The sequence below is a fragment of the Tiliqua scincoides genome, chromosome 4 (genome assembly GCF_035046505.1).
Source record: "Tiliqua scincoides isolate rTilSci1 chromosome 4, rTilSci1.hap2, whole genome shotgun sequence".
NCBI classification, from domain to species: Eukaryota; Metazoa; Chordata; class Lepidosauria; order Squamata; family Scincidae; genus Tiliqua; species Tiliqua scincoides.
In genome coordinates this window covers 6,353,824-6,368,006 of record NC_089824.1, presented here as the reverse complement: position 1 = coordinate 6,368,006, position 14,183 = coordinate 6,353,824, and the positions used below count along the sequence as shown (strand labels likewise).

At 42.8% G+C, this 14,183-nt stretch overlaps 1 protein-coding gene across 13 annotated transcripts in view; it reads right to left on the bottom strand.

Moving 5' to 3' along the window:
• The window catches only part of PTK2 (protein tyrosine kinase 2), a 253,954-nt gene that overhangs the window by 133,749 nt on the left and 106,022 nt on the right, over positions 1–14,183 (bottom strand). For 12 of the 13 annotated variants that reach the window (XM_066623720.1, XM_066623723.1, XM_066623724.1 and 9 more), the window contains 2 exons: positions 4,614–4,840; positions 2,434–2,600 (listed from right to left, as the gene is read on the bottom strand). In XM_066623720.1, the coding sequence (XP_066479817.1) occupies positions 2,434–2,600; positions 4,614–4,808 (362 nt within the window). In that variant the 5' untranslated portion in view covers positions 4,809–4,840. Of the gene's footprint in view, positions 1–2,429; positions 2,601–4,613; positions 4,841–14,183 lie in introns of those variants that run through there. The other variant, XM_066623733.1, reaches the window with a different exon arrangement.

Sequence of the window (14,183 nt, the reverse complement as noted above, 5' to 3'; positions counted from 1 at the left end):
AGGCTGTTGGAGTAGGGCCTTGCTGTGTCACCTCTCCATCACAGGCAGGTTGAATGGCAGCTGATGGAGACAATGACTATTCAGGGAGAGGTAAAACAACTCTCAGGCAGGCCACAGAGGGCGCTCCCATCTCTCTGATGCACTTGGTGGAATGCAATTCAACTTACTGACCACTAAAACTAGCTGGAGTTATTTTTGATTTTTTGTTATTTTTGTTGTCTGCTGCACTGCTTATTCTTTAATCCAGAAAACCTACCTAAAATATCTTAAATAAAACTCCAAATGTCCATATTTTTATTAATGTTCTGCAGCATCTACACAAGATATAGGGGAGTCTGCTTATTCACCAATTCTTTACAAAGTTAGGCATATGGAAAATGATTTCAGGGTTGCACTTGCACAAAACTTTTATTCTTAATCTGTACTTAATTCTTTTATTACAAAGCTTTTATTCTTAATCTGTATTCACTGAACCCAGCATGTTGTTTCAGTCTGAAATTCAAGTTGGAAGCCAGACTGAAAAGCCCTGAACAGGGAACCAGAAACCTCTGACCTGGGAACATGTCCTGCAAGGCGAACACCATGCCTTCCAAAACAGGATGGTACACCGCTACTGAATCTGAAATGTATTGTGCCAATTAAAAGCTCATTGAGAAATCTTTTCTTATCACACCGATTTGAAAGTGTCCTCTCCTTCCTTTAGACTAGTTATTGTCTCCCTCTCTTCTTGCTGCCTACAGATGAGAAGCAAACAAAGACTCCCTTCCTCAGGGGTCTCTGAAGCAGGGGTCCAGGGTGCTCCAAACCGCAGAGAGCAGGCCAGATCCAGCATCCAGCCTTTTCCCTCCCCTGTGTGAACAGAGCTTACCATTCCGCAGGGGAAGCTGCCATGGTTGCTGCTGATCTTCCCCCATGATTGCTCTGCCCCACCGCTTCCATGTTTTGCTGCCCCAGCAGGCTTTCCACTAGAATTTCCTGACAGATGCAATGGGGTAAAGCAAACATGGGGGGAAATCAGCAGTGACAATGGCAGCATCCCTAGCAGAATGGTAAGCTCTGATCATGCCAGGGAGCCTATTTAAAGAGCACAGCGGTCTCCAGTTTGGAGACTGCTGGTCTAGTCACTACACACCAGTGGTCAGTCACTAAAGTAAGTGTTGCCATCAGAACTGCAAACATTATACTCCCCACAAAGGTTCACAATATGGAAAGTGCTATAAGATTGGTAGATGTCTATCAGTCACAGACATCCTCCATATTCCCAAATAAAGACCTTATGATAACCTGGAAAAATATCGGAGCAGTCCTAAAATTGAAGAACTGTCATTACTTCTGGGAGATCTTCCCCTTCCTAATGCCAGATGATAAAGAGATGGCAACTTTCCTACCAACCCCAGAATCCCTAAAACGTGACTGAATTTTTCCAGCTTTTAATATGGAGTTGTACACTTTAATTCTGGGTTGCTTCTATTTTTCTACTTCCTTCACCATTCTTCCATCTTTTACAGCTGTCTCTCCTTATCTTATCAGTAGGATTAATGCACAACAGATAAGCAGCAGCACCCTTCACTCTCTCAAACTGTTGTGACAAAAGAAAATCTAGGATAGGTTTTCAATTACAACTGCGTATTTAACAGTGCAGTCCTAATTTGCATTGGAACAGACAGGCAAGGAGGCCTGCAATGTATCCAGCGCACGTTTTCGGCTGCTCACGGGTCAGCCCGTGGCAAGGGGAAACTTTTCCCTTTACCTCAGGGAGAGCCACAGGAGCCCCAATGGGTCTACTTGGATCTGCATCACCTCAGGAGGAGGTGCAAATTCGAGTATCCCAGGACTGCCCTGGACCACCAGGGAATGGGGCTAGGATCTGGCATAAGTGCTGAATCCTGGCCCCGCCTCCTGCTCCCAGCCCACCTGCCCCCAGGAACACCTTCCGCCCACCTCTTCCCCCAGCCCCGGAATACCTCCTCCTCGCCTCCTCCCTCCACCCCCCTCCAGATCCCCATGTCGACCAAGTTTGGCTGGCGCAAACTCACCTTTCCTTGGGGTCCGCATCGGAACGGGGAGGCTGGCACAGGTCTGTGCGCTGGCCTATCTTATCTCAGAGTGGTGCAGATGTGCTTTACGGCACTTTCACAACACTCTTCACACTGGCCAAAATGCACCCTAAGCAAGTTAGCCATTCCAGAACCACTTTCCTAGCCATTCCTTATTTGCATAATTGTGCTATTGTATACAGCCCATGATTCCACCTGAAAACTGGAACTGCTGTCATTTAAAATACCCCCCTTTTTTACAATCTCCATAGTTTACATTCTCATTTCCTGACTGGCAAAAAGAGAACCATAAAATGTTATGGTAAGTTTCTTTCACAACACGGTTTTCAAAGAACACACAGTTACGTTTAAAGCACAGACAAAGTCTTAGTCTTACTTCCATTCCTCTGGCGCGTGTGTTAGCTCAAAGTTTTCCCTCACATTGGATACCCCCATGTCTGGATGCAGCCAATGAACTTCCTCCGACTGCAGGTGACTGAGCCGTAAACCGTAACAGGCTACATTCTTTACTTTGTGACTATCCACTATCTTCTGGATTATTCCCTAAAAAGAAAAGCAGTGCAAATATATTGTTTATTCAGAGTACAAACAAAAAATTTTTTTAAATAGGCAAGACAGTATATATTTTAAAAATTCCAGTTTTCTACACAAAACTAAACATAAGAGAAAAAGCACACCTGCCTTGAGTGCAAATTATTTCTAAACAGAATTGCTTAAAGGTAACAAAATGCTCGTTATAGGTATTTAAAAGAAACAACAACACATCTTAAACTTGGCAAATGGATCAAGACAAACTGAAGAACAGACAGGACATTTGCTTTGTGAGTGAGCATAACAGATTAGGAAAAAAATGGTTAACTCTTCTTAAAATTCTCAGATAGTTGCTCGTAATATTTAAAGCTTTATATTGTTAAGCCAGCCATTTTCAACCACTATGTGGTGGCACACTAGTGTGCTACGAATGGTCTGCAGGTGTGCCGCGAGAGTTTTGGGGAAAGTCATTTATCAATAGGACCATTGGGTGATGTGAGCGCCCCACAAACAGCATGGTGTGCCTTGTCAATTATCAAAAAGCTGGTGGTGTGCCTTGACAATTTTAGTACCTTGTCAGTGTGCCATGAGATGAAAAGGTTTGAAAATCACTGTTGTAAGCCATCCCAAGTATGCGGAAAAGGTGCGGAATGAAATTCTTTTTTGGGGGGGGGGGTGCTTCTGCTTGAGAGTCAGCAGACACCCACAGGGCTAAGAGGCTCTACCATTCAGTTGATCTTATGAAGAAGAAATTGTGTTTGCCTTTCACCAAAAATCTTCAGATTCAGACTAACCCTCATCAGAATTCAGTTCTACACTCTGGAGAGAATCAGCAGACGTGAAGCTGCCCTGCAGTGCTAAAAGTAGTAGCTATTTTACAACATGGCATAGTTTTGCAAGTGCCAAGTCATTTTAATATCCCAAAGGGTACTGGCATACCATAGGATGATAAGGAGGAAGATCTGTATGCACAAACACTATTTGAGTCTATAATCCTTAATCACCTATAAAAAAACCCAAGTACCCTTTTCTCTGTCAACAAGTCCAGAGGGCTGCAATTCTCACTATTAACAAACATCCAATTACCCCAACATTCCCAACACAGAATGGGAAGTCTTAAATTTTTAAAAGCATTTTCCAAAACAGCTGGTGAAGCTTTTCCATCCACACGACCAAGACCTTCTTAAGATACAGGTCGGCTTATCTCATCCATGGTTTTTCCACCCATGGATTTGATTCAACACAGATCGCCACCCCCGCTGAACGGAACCCCTGCAGATGCTGAGGGCTGACTAGTTTGTGATGTAACAAAAAACTGTTGACAATTGCAAACATGGCTAACATTAGAGAGACACTTGTGCACATCACAATGACACATAATAGATTCACTCAAAAGCAATACACATTTTTAAAAGGTATAAACATGAAGATTTGATCACGCATATAACTTTTGCTTGGATGTTTCCTAGAATAATAAACAGGTAAGGAATTATGTTCTCCTCCATTTACTTCTCTTAGAGGGTCCAAGAGGAGTAGCACCTTTTAACTCATGAAAATAATGTGCTTAGTTTCAATTACAATAAAAATCTATCAGGACATGGTATACAGCCCTGTCTAGTCTGCCTCATATTCTTAGTAGAACACAAAGTGCAGTATAATCTCTCTCAGAAAGAGAGGAGGGGGTGGACTATTTTTACCATTTTTATGATTCAAAACAAATTAGCCAAAACAAATAGGTAGCTCAGCCACAAACATCCCAAAATCAGAATGGTGGCACAAAAAATTGAACAATAGTGTCAAATGGTTTAGCTAAGAGATATATACACAAATGCAATGTCCCTTTTCTTCTCTTGAGAAAATTGCTAAACACTAAAAGCTTTGCCTTGAATGACTCACATCATGTGCTGAATAAAGACTTAATACCCCAACATCTGTGTTCTTCAGTCTCAAGTTATCTGTGTCACACTCTTAGAGATGCTTATATGAAGGGCATTCTCAAAGTCCTTAAAAATGTTATCAACTCACCCAAACATCTGTAGCATCCCCATGACGTATAATACTGGCCCATATTGCTGGCTCGCTGCTACTTTCAAAATAATGGAAAACCTTTAGGACTCGTTCCATGGCCCCCGGGGAACGTTCCATGCCAGAATTGAGGTGTGTTTTTGTGCTTGAACTTGGTGTGTGATTCAAGTTTGGGTCTAGGTAAGCTGCTGCCATGGTTTTGCTAGATGCTAGGTATCTGTCATATTCTGAAACAGAAGGAGGAAAAGAAAACATCACAGTCAATTCTCAAACTTTGGCATCTCCCTCATTTGTAAAGAAGATACATATGCAAATTCTGCAATGAATTAACATGCTGGAATAAGTGGCAGTTCCTTTTTCTAAAGAAAAAAACGCTTCAAACAACTTGGCCATAAAATCTTTTTCATGTAGTCAGCAAGTTCATCACCCTTAGAATTGTGATTTACATATAATTCATCACATCACATTACATATAATTCATTACCATTGGAAAACCTGCGCACAGGGCTCTGGATTGGGCCCTAAACCTTCTGAACAAGTCCTCCATCATGAATAGTGCTGGTCCAAACAGGCCCTATTCTGAGGAAGTAGAGAGGAAGGCACTTGGTATTTCAGAGGGTGGGCATGCAAAATCATTTTGTGGAAGGCAGTTTAATCTCTAGTGGCAGCAGGTGACCTTTTACTTTCTTTAAAAACAAAAACCCTATTTTTTCCAACTCCCACATGTCTTTTTCATGTCTAAACTTTTCTGTATTTCAACCCATGGGATCTAGTCCTGCCCTGAGGAAACACTGCCCTCCCCTTCTTCTGTGTGACAGTCCTTCAAAGACTTTAACAGCCCAATCCTATGGTCCCCAGCATTGGCACTGTATTTACTCAGTGCTGGCGCTGGATGTCACAAAAGTGCCGTAAGGCACTTCACCGCCAGCAGGAGACACACAGCACTGGTGAGAAGGTCTACGTCAGTTGGCACTAGGCCTCTGCACCAGCAGGACACGGGAGAAAGCACCCAGCATTAAGAGTCCCTGTCGGGTAGTGGGAAGGCTTTTCATGGAAGGGGTAAGGTGGGGAGGGGGAAAACTGGGGGGAGGGCCAAGGGTAGATCATGCCCAGGACAGGGTGGGGCTATGGTAGAGGCTGCCACTGAATGCTGTCCCCCCTCCCAAACTGCAGAGCTCGGTGTGGGGTCTCCTTGGTTCTGCGCCAGCTCAGGAGCTCATGCAGATCTGAGCAGACCCATTGGGGTGCCGAGTTCTACAAGGGGTAAGGGAATTAATTTTCCCTTACCCTGATAAGTCCTCCAGTGGTTGCTCTGGTGTCCTCCACAGGCTACTACTACGTGGCGCCAAGGCAGCATAGTACACTAGGGTTATTTAATGGTTCTTTTCTACATTAGGATACCACCAGAGATCTTGTGCATGGATTCTACAGACTACTAACTGTGAATGTCAGGAGATCCAGGCCCAGCAATAAAACCTTAGAGGGGGAACATTAATATTTCAAGCTAGAAACTTCTAAAATAACGCATCTGGGCTGCTATATTAGAGTCTAGCAGCATAAAGTATCACATTTTGATATAAAGTCGTACCGTAAGTTATGCAGACTGTAATCCTGCACACATTTACCTAGGAGTAAGCCCCATTTTACATAATGTGGGAGATAAAGTTGCCAACATATATAGTACTTATATGCATGCATAGGATTGCACTGAAAGATTCTTTCAATTTCAGAGCAATCTAGATACCCAAAGCTCACAACAGAATAAGGCCACAATCCTAACCAATTTTCCTGCACTGACATAAGGGCAATGCAACTCCAAGGTAAGGGAACAAACATTGCCCTGCCTTTAGGAGGCCTCCATGACTGCCCCCCAACTGTAGGATGCAGCACATGCTCCACTGGCACAGCTATGCCAGTGCTGCAAAGTTGGTTAGGATTGCACTGATTGAAATCTGATTTTATTTAAGCCAAATGGTAGCCCATAAGAATTTCAAGAACCTCACAAAATAACTGGGATTCCCTAATAAACCTTTCCCCAAGTCATCACCAGATGCAGCTGTGAAGAAGGGGAAGTTTGAGAAGTCAAGTCAAGTCAACCTGAAGTTTGAGAAATTCCCAAAGAAAGTGGTCACTCAACCCTAATTAATGCTGGCTTCACTAAGCGTATATTACTATGATCTCACTAGTTAGTTACACAAAATAGTTCTTGTCCGAGATTTGGTCCTTTTTACGATACTAAAAGGCAATTAGATTATCTGTATAAAGGATGCTCAGATCTGTTGAAAGCAGTCATTCAAGGTCCCGTCCTTGCTCCCTTGGCCCTGCATCACACCAGAATGCACTGCAGAAGTGTTTTCCAAATGCGATACAGGACCACAGGAGGGGGCCTCAGGACAACCCAGAAATTGCTTCTGGGAGTGCCACAGTTTGTTGTGCTATGGTAAGGTAAGATTTTTTTAACATGGTTAACGTTTTTAAAGAGGCTGTGGTTTTTTGTTTCGTTTTTATTTTTTAAAGCAACTCATCACAGGTGGCCACGGCCATCTGCACTGAATAAAATTCATAGGGGAAATTATATACTGTATTTCCTATCCTCCTCCCACTCCTAACAGCGAGTGGCATATTAAAAACAGGGCTTTGATTTTCTATTTCCATTAAAATGGGACATTGTCAAAGGCACCCTTCCCCACTCCAGTTTGGGAGACTTGCTAGAGAGTAATCCTGACAACTCTACAATTTCCAAGACTAACAGCTAGCTATGCAAGCTGAATGATTATTTATCTCATATTTTCATTCTCTTCCACTACTTGAGACAGAATCATTTCTCAAATACAGCTCTGACCTGCCACCATCAGAGTTGTGCTGAATTATCTCTTTCAGTTACCTTTGCTACATGGAAGAGCTGGGCATATTTGCAGTAATCCTGGTCTGAAAGCTACATTCAATGTACTACAGCAAATTAATAGCAATCAAAGGCTATATCCCACTAGTATCCCATTTTCATAGCCTTCTAGGAAACATTAGAATAGTAATTGTAAAGTTCAAAGTAACTCCAGGACTAAAAAGTGATGATCATTACTAAGCCTAATGAGGATCAAATCTCTCAGTGGCTGACCTCCTAATTAAATTAGGAGGCACTGGTCTCAATGAACAGTAGCCTTGACCACCTCTCCCTGTGCCCCTTTTACAAGTCATACTTGGTGTTACATTGCTAAAATGCAATGAATTGTCAGACTGAGTAGAACCTTCTTCCTTGGCTCAGTGTTGGCATGGTCAGGGAGATCAAGGGAGGAAGGGAGCATTTGAGACTAGGCACTATTACTTACTTGCTACACACCAGGACAGGCAATCAAATGCAAGAATGACAGGCACTTCGAGCCAGTCAGTAGAAATCTCAGATCATAACACCCTTGAGTCAAGGAGTCAGGTAACCAGGGAATCAATCACATTTTACTTCCAAGTAAACAGTACATCCTATCTTGCTTTGCCTGCTGTAAGATTAATTCTTATTGAACCAACTTCTGTTGCTGTGGAAGTATGCAAATGTTTCATTTACGGTACATGTAATTCTTCCTCTGACACAATGGAGAAACAATCACTTCCAAAAAAGAAAAAGAATAAAGATAAGTACACAAATATGAACATACATTTCTACTAGTGCAAAGATGCTTAGCTGCTGCAGACAGAGGCAAAGGGGATCTACACATCCTCAATACCGGATGAGGTGTGCCTAATACACAGAACAAACTGTCACAACAGGTGTGAAGTTAAGTACAGTACTGACGACAGCATGGGTGACACATCAACTGACTCTACCAACTTTTTCCACAGGAAAATAGCAAGAAATACTTATTCCAATTAAGAGATCTGCTATATACTGCATACACTATAACTTTAAAAGCATGTATAGACGAAATTAAGAACAAGAAGGATAATATATTGTATCACTGTGCAATCCGCCATTCACCTGCTTGCCCATGATATGCAACTAATGTACCTGCCCCACCTTCACACCACCATTTGTTCCCACAGCAACAGATATAGCATACTCTCTGCTGTCTATATTAGTCCTTTAAAACTGGGAGAGGCATCCTGACTAGTCTCATGTTGCTTTTAGTAGTGAGGGTGAAGCAGGGCACTTCACTGATAACCAACATTCAGTTGCCTGAATTAAAGAGTGATTTCTTTGATAGTGACTACCTTCCAATTCATCTTATCCTGACAAAACTGAGGTGGTTAGTGTTGACCTTTATCAAAGCAAAATCATGGTTCTTCCCCCCACCCACATTTTAACAAGCAGACAAGTGAAATGCAACACAACTTTAATGAAGGATTTAGGCATCCGAAGCTAGAACTATATGTTTGGCGGCAAAAATGACATTCCCTGTCCTGTGTTTGCCTGTACGGTAAAAAACTGGGGAAGGGTGGGGAAGTAGTAATCTGCAACACAACAGATTAACAGCCATCAAGGGCCATATTGCACTAATATCCCTTTTTACACCCTTCTAGAAAAGGTTAGAATAGTAATTGTAAAGTCCAAAGTAACTCCAGGACTAGAAAGTGGTGGTCATTACTAACTTAATGAGGATCAAATCTAACTGCTCTCAATGGCTGATCTTCAACCATAATTAAATCAGGAGGTACTGATCTCAGTACCTTGATCCCCTCTCCCTGTATCCCTTTTACAAGTCATACTTGGTGTTACATTGCTGTTAGGGGTGTTACAGAGAAAAGCAACAGGAAAGAGAAAGGCTTAAGCACCTCCAGCCTCAGCCCACTGCTTTTACCGCCCAAAAGCCCTTTTGCTCCCGCTTGGAACATCAGAAACAAAACACAGGATTGGAAATCATGTTGTGGCTCCTCAACTCCAAGTTTCACCTTGGTGCGCAAAAAAAGGCTGTAGATGTTCTGACTAGACTGAAGGCAGATGAATGAGCATCAAGGCACTTTAACTTTGAGACACATCAGCAAGCATTTTGGCAACTAGCCTAACAAGCACATAGTGCTTTTCTAACCATATTTAAAGACTAGTACAAACAGACGTATTTTCTTGCTTGATACGTTTTTTAAAATCATTAGATAATTCCAAGTTACCAATGATCTGATCGGCGATGACTATGAAAGCATTTCTTAAACTTAGTACAAATGCTTGTTTAACAATACAACTAACATAAATTAGTTATTACACCTATCAACTTCTAAACAGATTGGCCTTTTAATTAATTCAGGCACATTCATTTAAGATTTTTAGGTTGGGATTTGTTTGGATTTCTACTAAAAGCAGGCTGCCTCACTAAAATGCATGACACCTTGGACAAGTGATAATTAGAGATTAACTGTCATCTGATCATTATTCACTGAACAGTGGCCCTGAGCATAATTGGAACTTTGAGAAATAAATGAGTAAATGATGTTGACACCACTGGCCAGCCTTTTTCAATAGATGCACATGCATGATGCATCCACAACTTCAGAGACTGCTAAGACTGCACCTGTCCTCATGCAGACAGTCAAATGGTGCATCTATAACCACAGGATGATGATGATGATGATGATGATGATGATGATGATGATGATACAGGTATTTATATACTGCCTTTCTTGGTCGTTTGCATAGGCTGAGCATCCATAGGCTTAGAATTCCACAGGCTAGGCATCAACAGTTCTGTACTTGGATTAGCCTATTTTTTATCTAGCATTTGTTGTTCAGAGTTACAGAAGCTGCTCCCAAACAACTGGCACCAATTTATGTTCTTAGCGTAAGTTTCTCCATCTTCCTTTATTTGTGATTCTGCTCCCGCAATAATTTCATGGCACACTACTTCTATACCACCCGTTACAGTCCCTTAACAATTTCATTTTCCTTTAAATTTATAGCCTTCCAAAGCTTACAACACACCTATGTCAAGAAAAAAAGAAGTATTTTATGGCTATCCAGTATCCGTGTTGAAAGGGCATACTATCTAACATTCAGTATTCAGGACACCCTTTGTCTTGTCTATTTTCACTTCAACAGCTAACTAAACCAATTCAAATTGCTTGTCTAAAGCTAGAGAACTTTAAAGAACACTCTTCATGAATTCAATAGGAGAGAATTTCTGAAAAATATCAAACTAGTAGGTTGCATTTGCAGATTTTGTATATGCTGCCTTTCAACATATTTGTTTCCATTTACAGCTCTGCATATGCTACTTTTCTGTTCCATAACTGTTTACAGTAAATTTAATCATAAAACTACTTAATTTGTGAAACACCAAAATTATTTCAAAAACTGGTAAAGTTAACCTCTGCAGAAGTGCACGTGGCCTCTGAGAAACCAAGTGCCTTGGGAACAAAGTGCCAGGTAAGGCACCGCGAGTTTAGCATCTGTGCAAGGAGAAGGCAAGTTGACCTCTGAGTTTTGGAGAAGGAGAGCAAGGACTCTCTGAGTTGTGAAGAGGAGAGGAGGAAGATAAGAAAGAGAAGGTAAGTACTCTTTCTAACTCTTTGTCATTCTAACTCTTTGTTTTCCAACTTTAAATCAACTTTAAATCCACACTGAAATTTAGCTTTACCTTCAGCTTAGCTTTACCTAAGCTTTACCTAAGTTAGCACCTAATCTAACCTGAGGGAGGGAATCTAAGGTCCAGCAAGTTGGAGCACAGGAGCTAGACGAGGGCAATAAAAATAAATACATGTGTACATAGGTCTACTCTACTACTTTGTTTTAAATTAACCCTATACTTAACCCAAGTTAAACCTAATCTAAGTTAGAAAATAATCTAAAAGGTTCAGTAAATTGGGACACAGGATCTACGTGACAGCAATAAATAAATAAACAAACAAACAAACTCAAATAAGAACTAGCTTGACGTTAAAAAACAGTCCAGCCTAAGAGAACTGAATTAGGAAGGTAAGAACCTAGGAAGGGCCCATTCCCAGCCCGCCAGAGCAATTTAGCATAGTCATTGTCCTTTAGGAGTTGATAAGAGCCCCATTAGGCTACTCCAAGCAACCCATTCAGGAGCCTGCAGAGTGGATTAAGCCCATCAGAGGCCTTTTGTCTTCCTGATCTTCTGTAATCTCACTGGGGAAGACCAGCCCCCTTTGAATCAGCAAGGAGGGAGGGAGGAGGAGCCAGCTAGGAGTATAAAGTGCCTGCCACCACACTGGGAAACCCAGTGCCACTGGAACAAAATACCAGGTAAAACACTAAACAGAGTTTAGCATCTGTGCAAGTTCAGCAAGGAAGCCAGGGCCCCAGATACTGCCCTTCTCTTCTCTTCTCTTGAGAAGAGGGCAGCAAACCAGTGTAGGGTTTTTAAGCACCCCTAAATAAAGACAACAACAAAAAAGCTATGCAGTCAGACAGCCAGCAGCAGGGTAGGGGCTATCCAGTGTTTTGCATTGAGTGCCACATGTATGACTATATGCCTCTGGGGCATAAATCATGGGTGTGTACTCAGTGCAAGGAGCTCCAGGGATTCAGGAAACGTGTCCGCTCCCTTGAAGCCTTGGTGGCCGACCTGGAGAAGCAGAGGCAGGCAGAGAAGGACCATGGGGAAACTTCCGGGGACGATCAGGCTTCGTCCCACCCTCAGGCACGCAACTCCTCAGTTGCCTGTGTGGGAAGTTTGGGGCTGGAGGACGTCATCCTGGAGAGGAGGGAAACAAACCCCTAGGGGGGACCCCTTAAGGACCCCTTAAGGAAGCTGAAAGCCAGGACCTCAAGGGTAGCATTCTCGGAAGTGCTACCTGTTCCACACGCAGGGCCAGCTACGCAGGCGGAGATCAGGGGTCTCAATGCGTGGATGAGATGGTGGTATAGGGAGCAGGGGTTTAGATTCTTTAGGCAATGGGGAACGTTTTGGGACAAGCAGGGCCTATACAAGAGGGACAGGCTTCACTTGAACCAGAATGGAACCACACTGCTGGTGCATAACATAAAAAGGTGGCAGAGCAGCTTTTAAACTGATCCCTGGGGGAAGGCCAACAGGAGCCGAGGGGCATCCGGTTCGGGACTCCTCATCCCTATGGGACGAGGATGGGGAGGTTAGAAAACAACAAGGCAAAGGCAGAGAAGGAGAAGAAATTGGGAATGGTAGTGTGATGGGATGTGATAGATGGTTTGGCACAGTGAGAGGATGCGGGGTTGTGGTGGACAGGTCGATGAAAGTGTCGACCCAATGTGCGGCAGCAGTGAAGAAAGCCAATTCTATGCATGGGATCATTAGAAAAGGTACTGAGAACAAAACCGCTAATATTATAATGCCACTGTACAAATCGATGGTAAGGCCACACCTGGAGTATTGTGTCCAGTTCTGGTCACCACATCTCAAAAAGGACATAGTAGGAAAAGGTGCAAAAGAGTATGACTAAGATTATTAATTAACATTATTAACAGTATTTATGAAAGTATTTATCAACAGTAAGATGACTACTGGGCTGGGGTACCTTCCTTATGAGGAAAGGCTATGGCGTTTGGGCCTCTTCAGCCTAGAAAAGAGGCGCCTCAGTGGGGACATGATTGAGACATACAAAATTATGCAGGGGATGGACAGAGTGGATAGGGAGATGCTCTTTACACTCTCACATAACACCAGAACCAGGGGACATCCACTAAAATTGAGTGTTGGGAGAATTAGGATAGACAAAAGAAAATATTTCTTTACTCAGCATGTGGTTGCTCTGTGGAACTCCTCGTCACAGGATGCGCTGATGGCATCTGGCCTGGACGCCTTTAAAAGGGGATTGGACAAGTTTCTGGAGGAAAAATCCATTACGGGTTACAAGCCATGATGTGTATGTGCAACCTCCTGATTTTAGAAATGCGTTATGTATCAGAATGCCAGGTGCAAGGGAGGGCACCAGGATGAGGTCTCTTGTTATCTGGTGTGCTCCCTGGGGCATTTGGTGGGGCCGCTGAGAGATACAGGAAGCTGGACTAGATGGGCCTATGGCCTGATCCAGTGGGGCTGTTTTATATTCTTATGTTCTTAACCCATTTTTGCCTGGCCCACAGATGTACACATTTGGTCCCTGTTGCACATATGCAACGTTGGCAGAAATGCCTTAAACCAGGAGTACTGCTGTGCAAAGATCTGCAATCTGCAGATCAAACATCCAAGTGGATCAAAATCCCCACCAAGTATAGACATTTCACAGTGGACCCTCTCACCTCTTTAGTGGGCTTCAAGTAGTAGAACTATGGACTATCAGTGGTTCTCAAACCTTTTAGCATTGGAACTCACCTAAAAACAAAGGTTCACTTTACCATGCACTCAAACCTCTAAGGCTATAATGGTGATTAGGCAGCACTGCTCCCCCCCCTTTCCTGGTAGCAGGTTGTTTAACCCTTGATGCACATAGCCTGTCAGTTTCTTGACCAACCCAAAATTGGGTCATAACCCACAGATGGGCCATTAATTCACAGTTAGGGAACTGCTGTACTGTATAACCAGAATATCCTATTCTTCCAACTGTACCAGACCAAGTATTAAGATGGGTGCCGGAAGCCCTACTCTCCATCTCTCATGATATCAAGTGGACAAGAACAAGACACAAGGATTTTTTCTAGTAGTGACACTACAT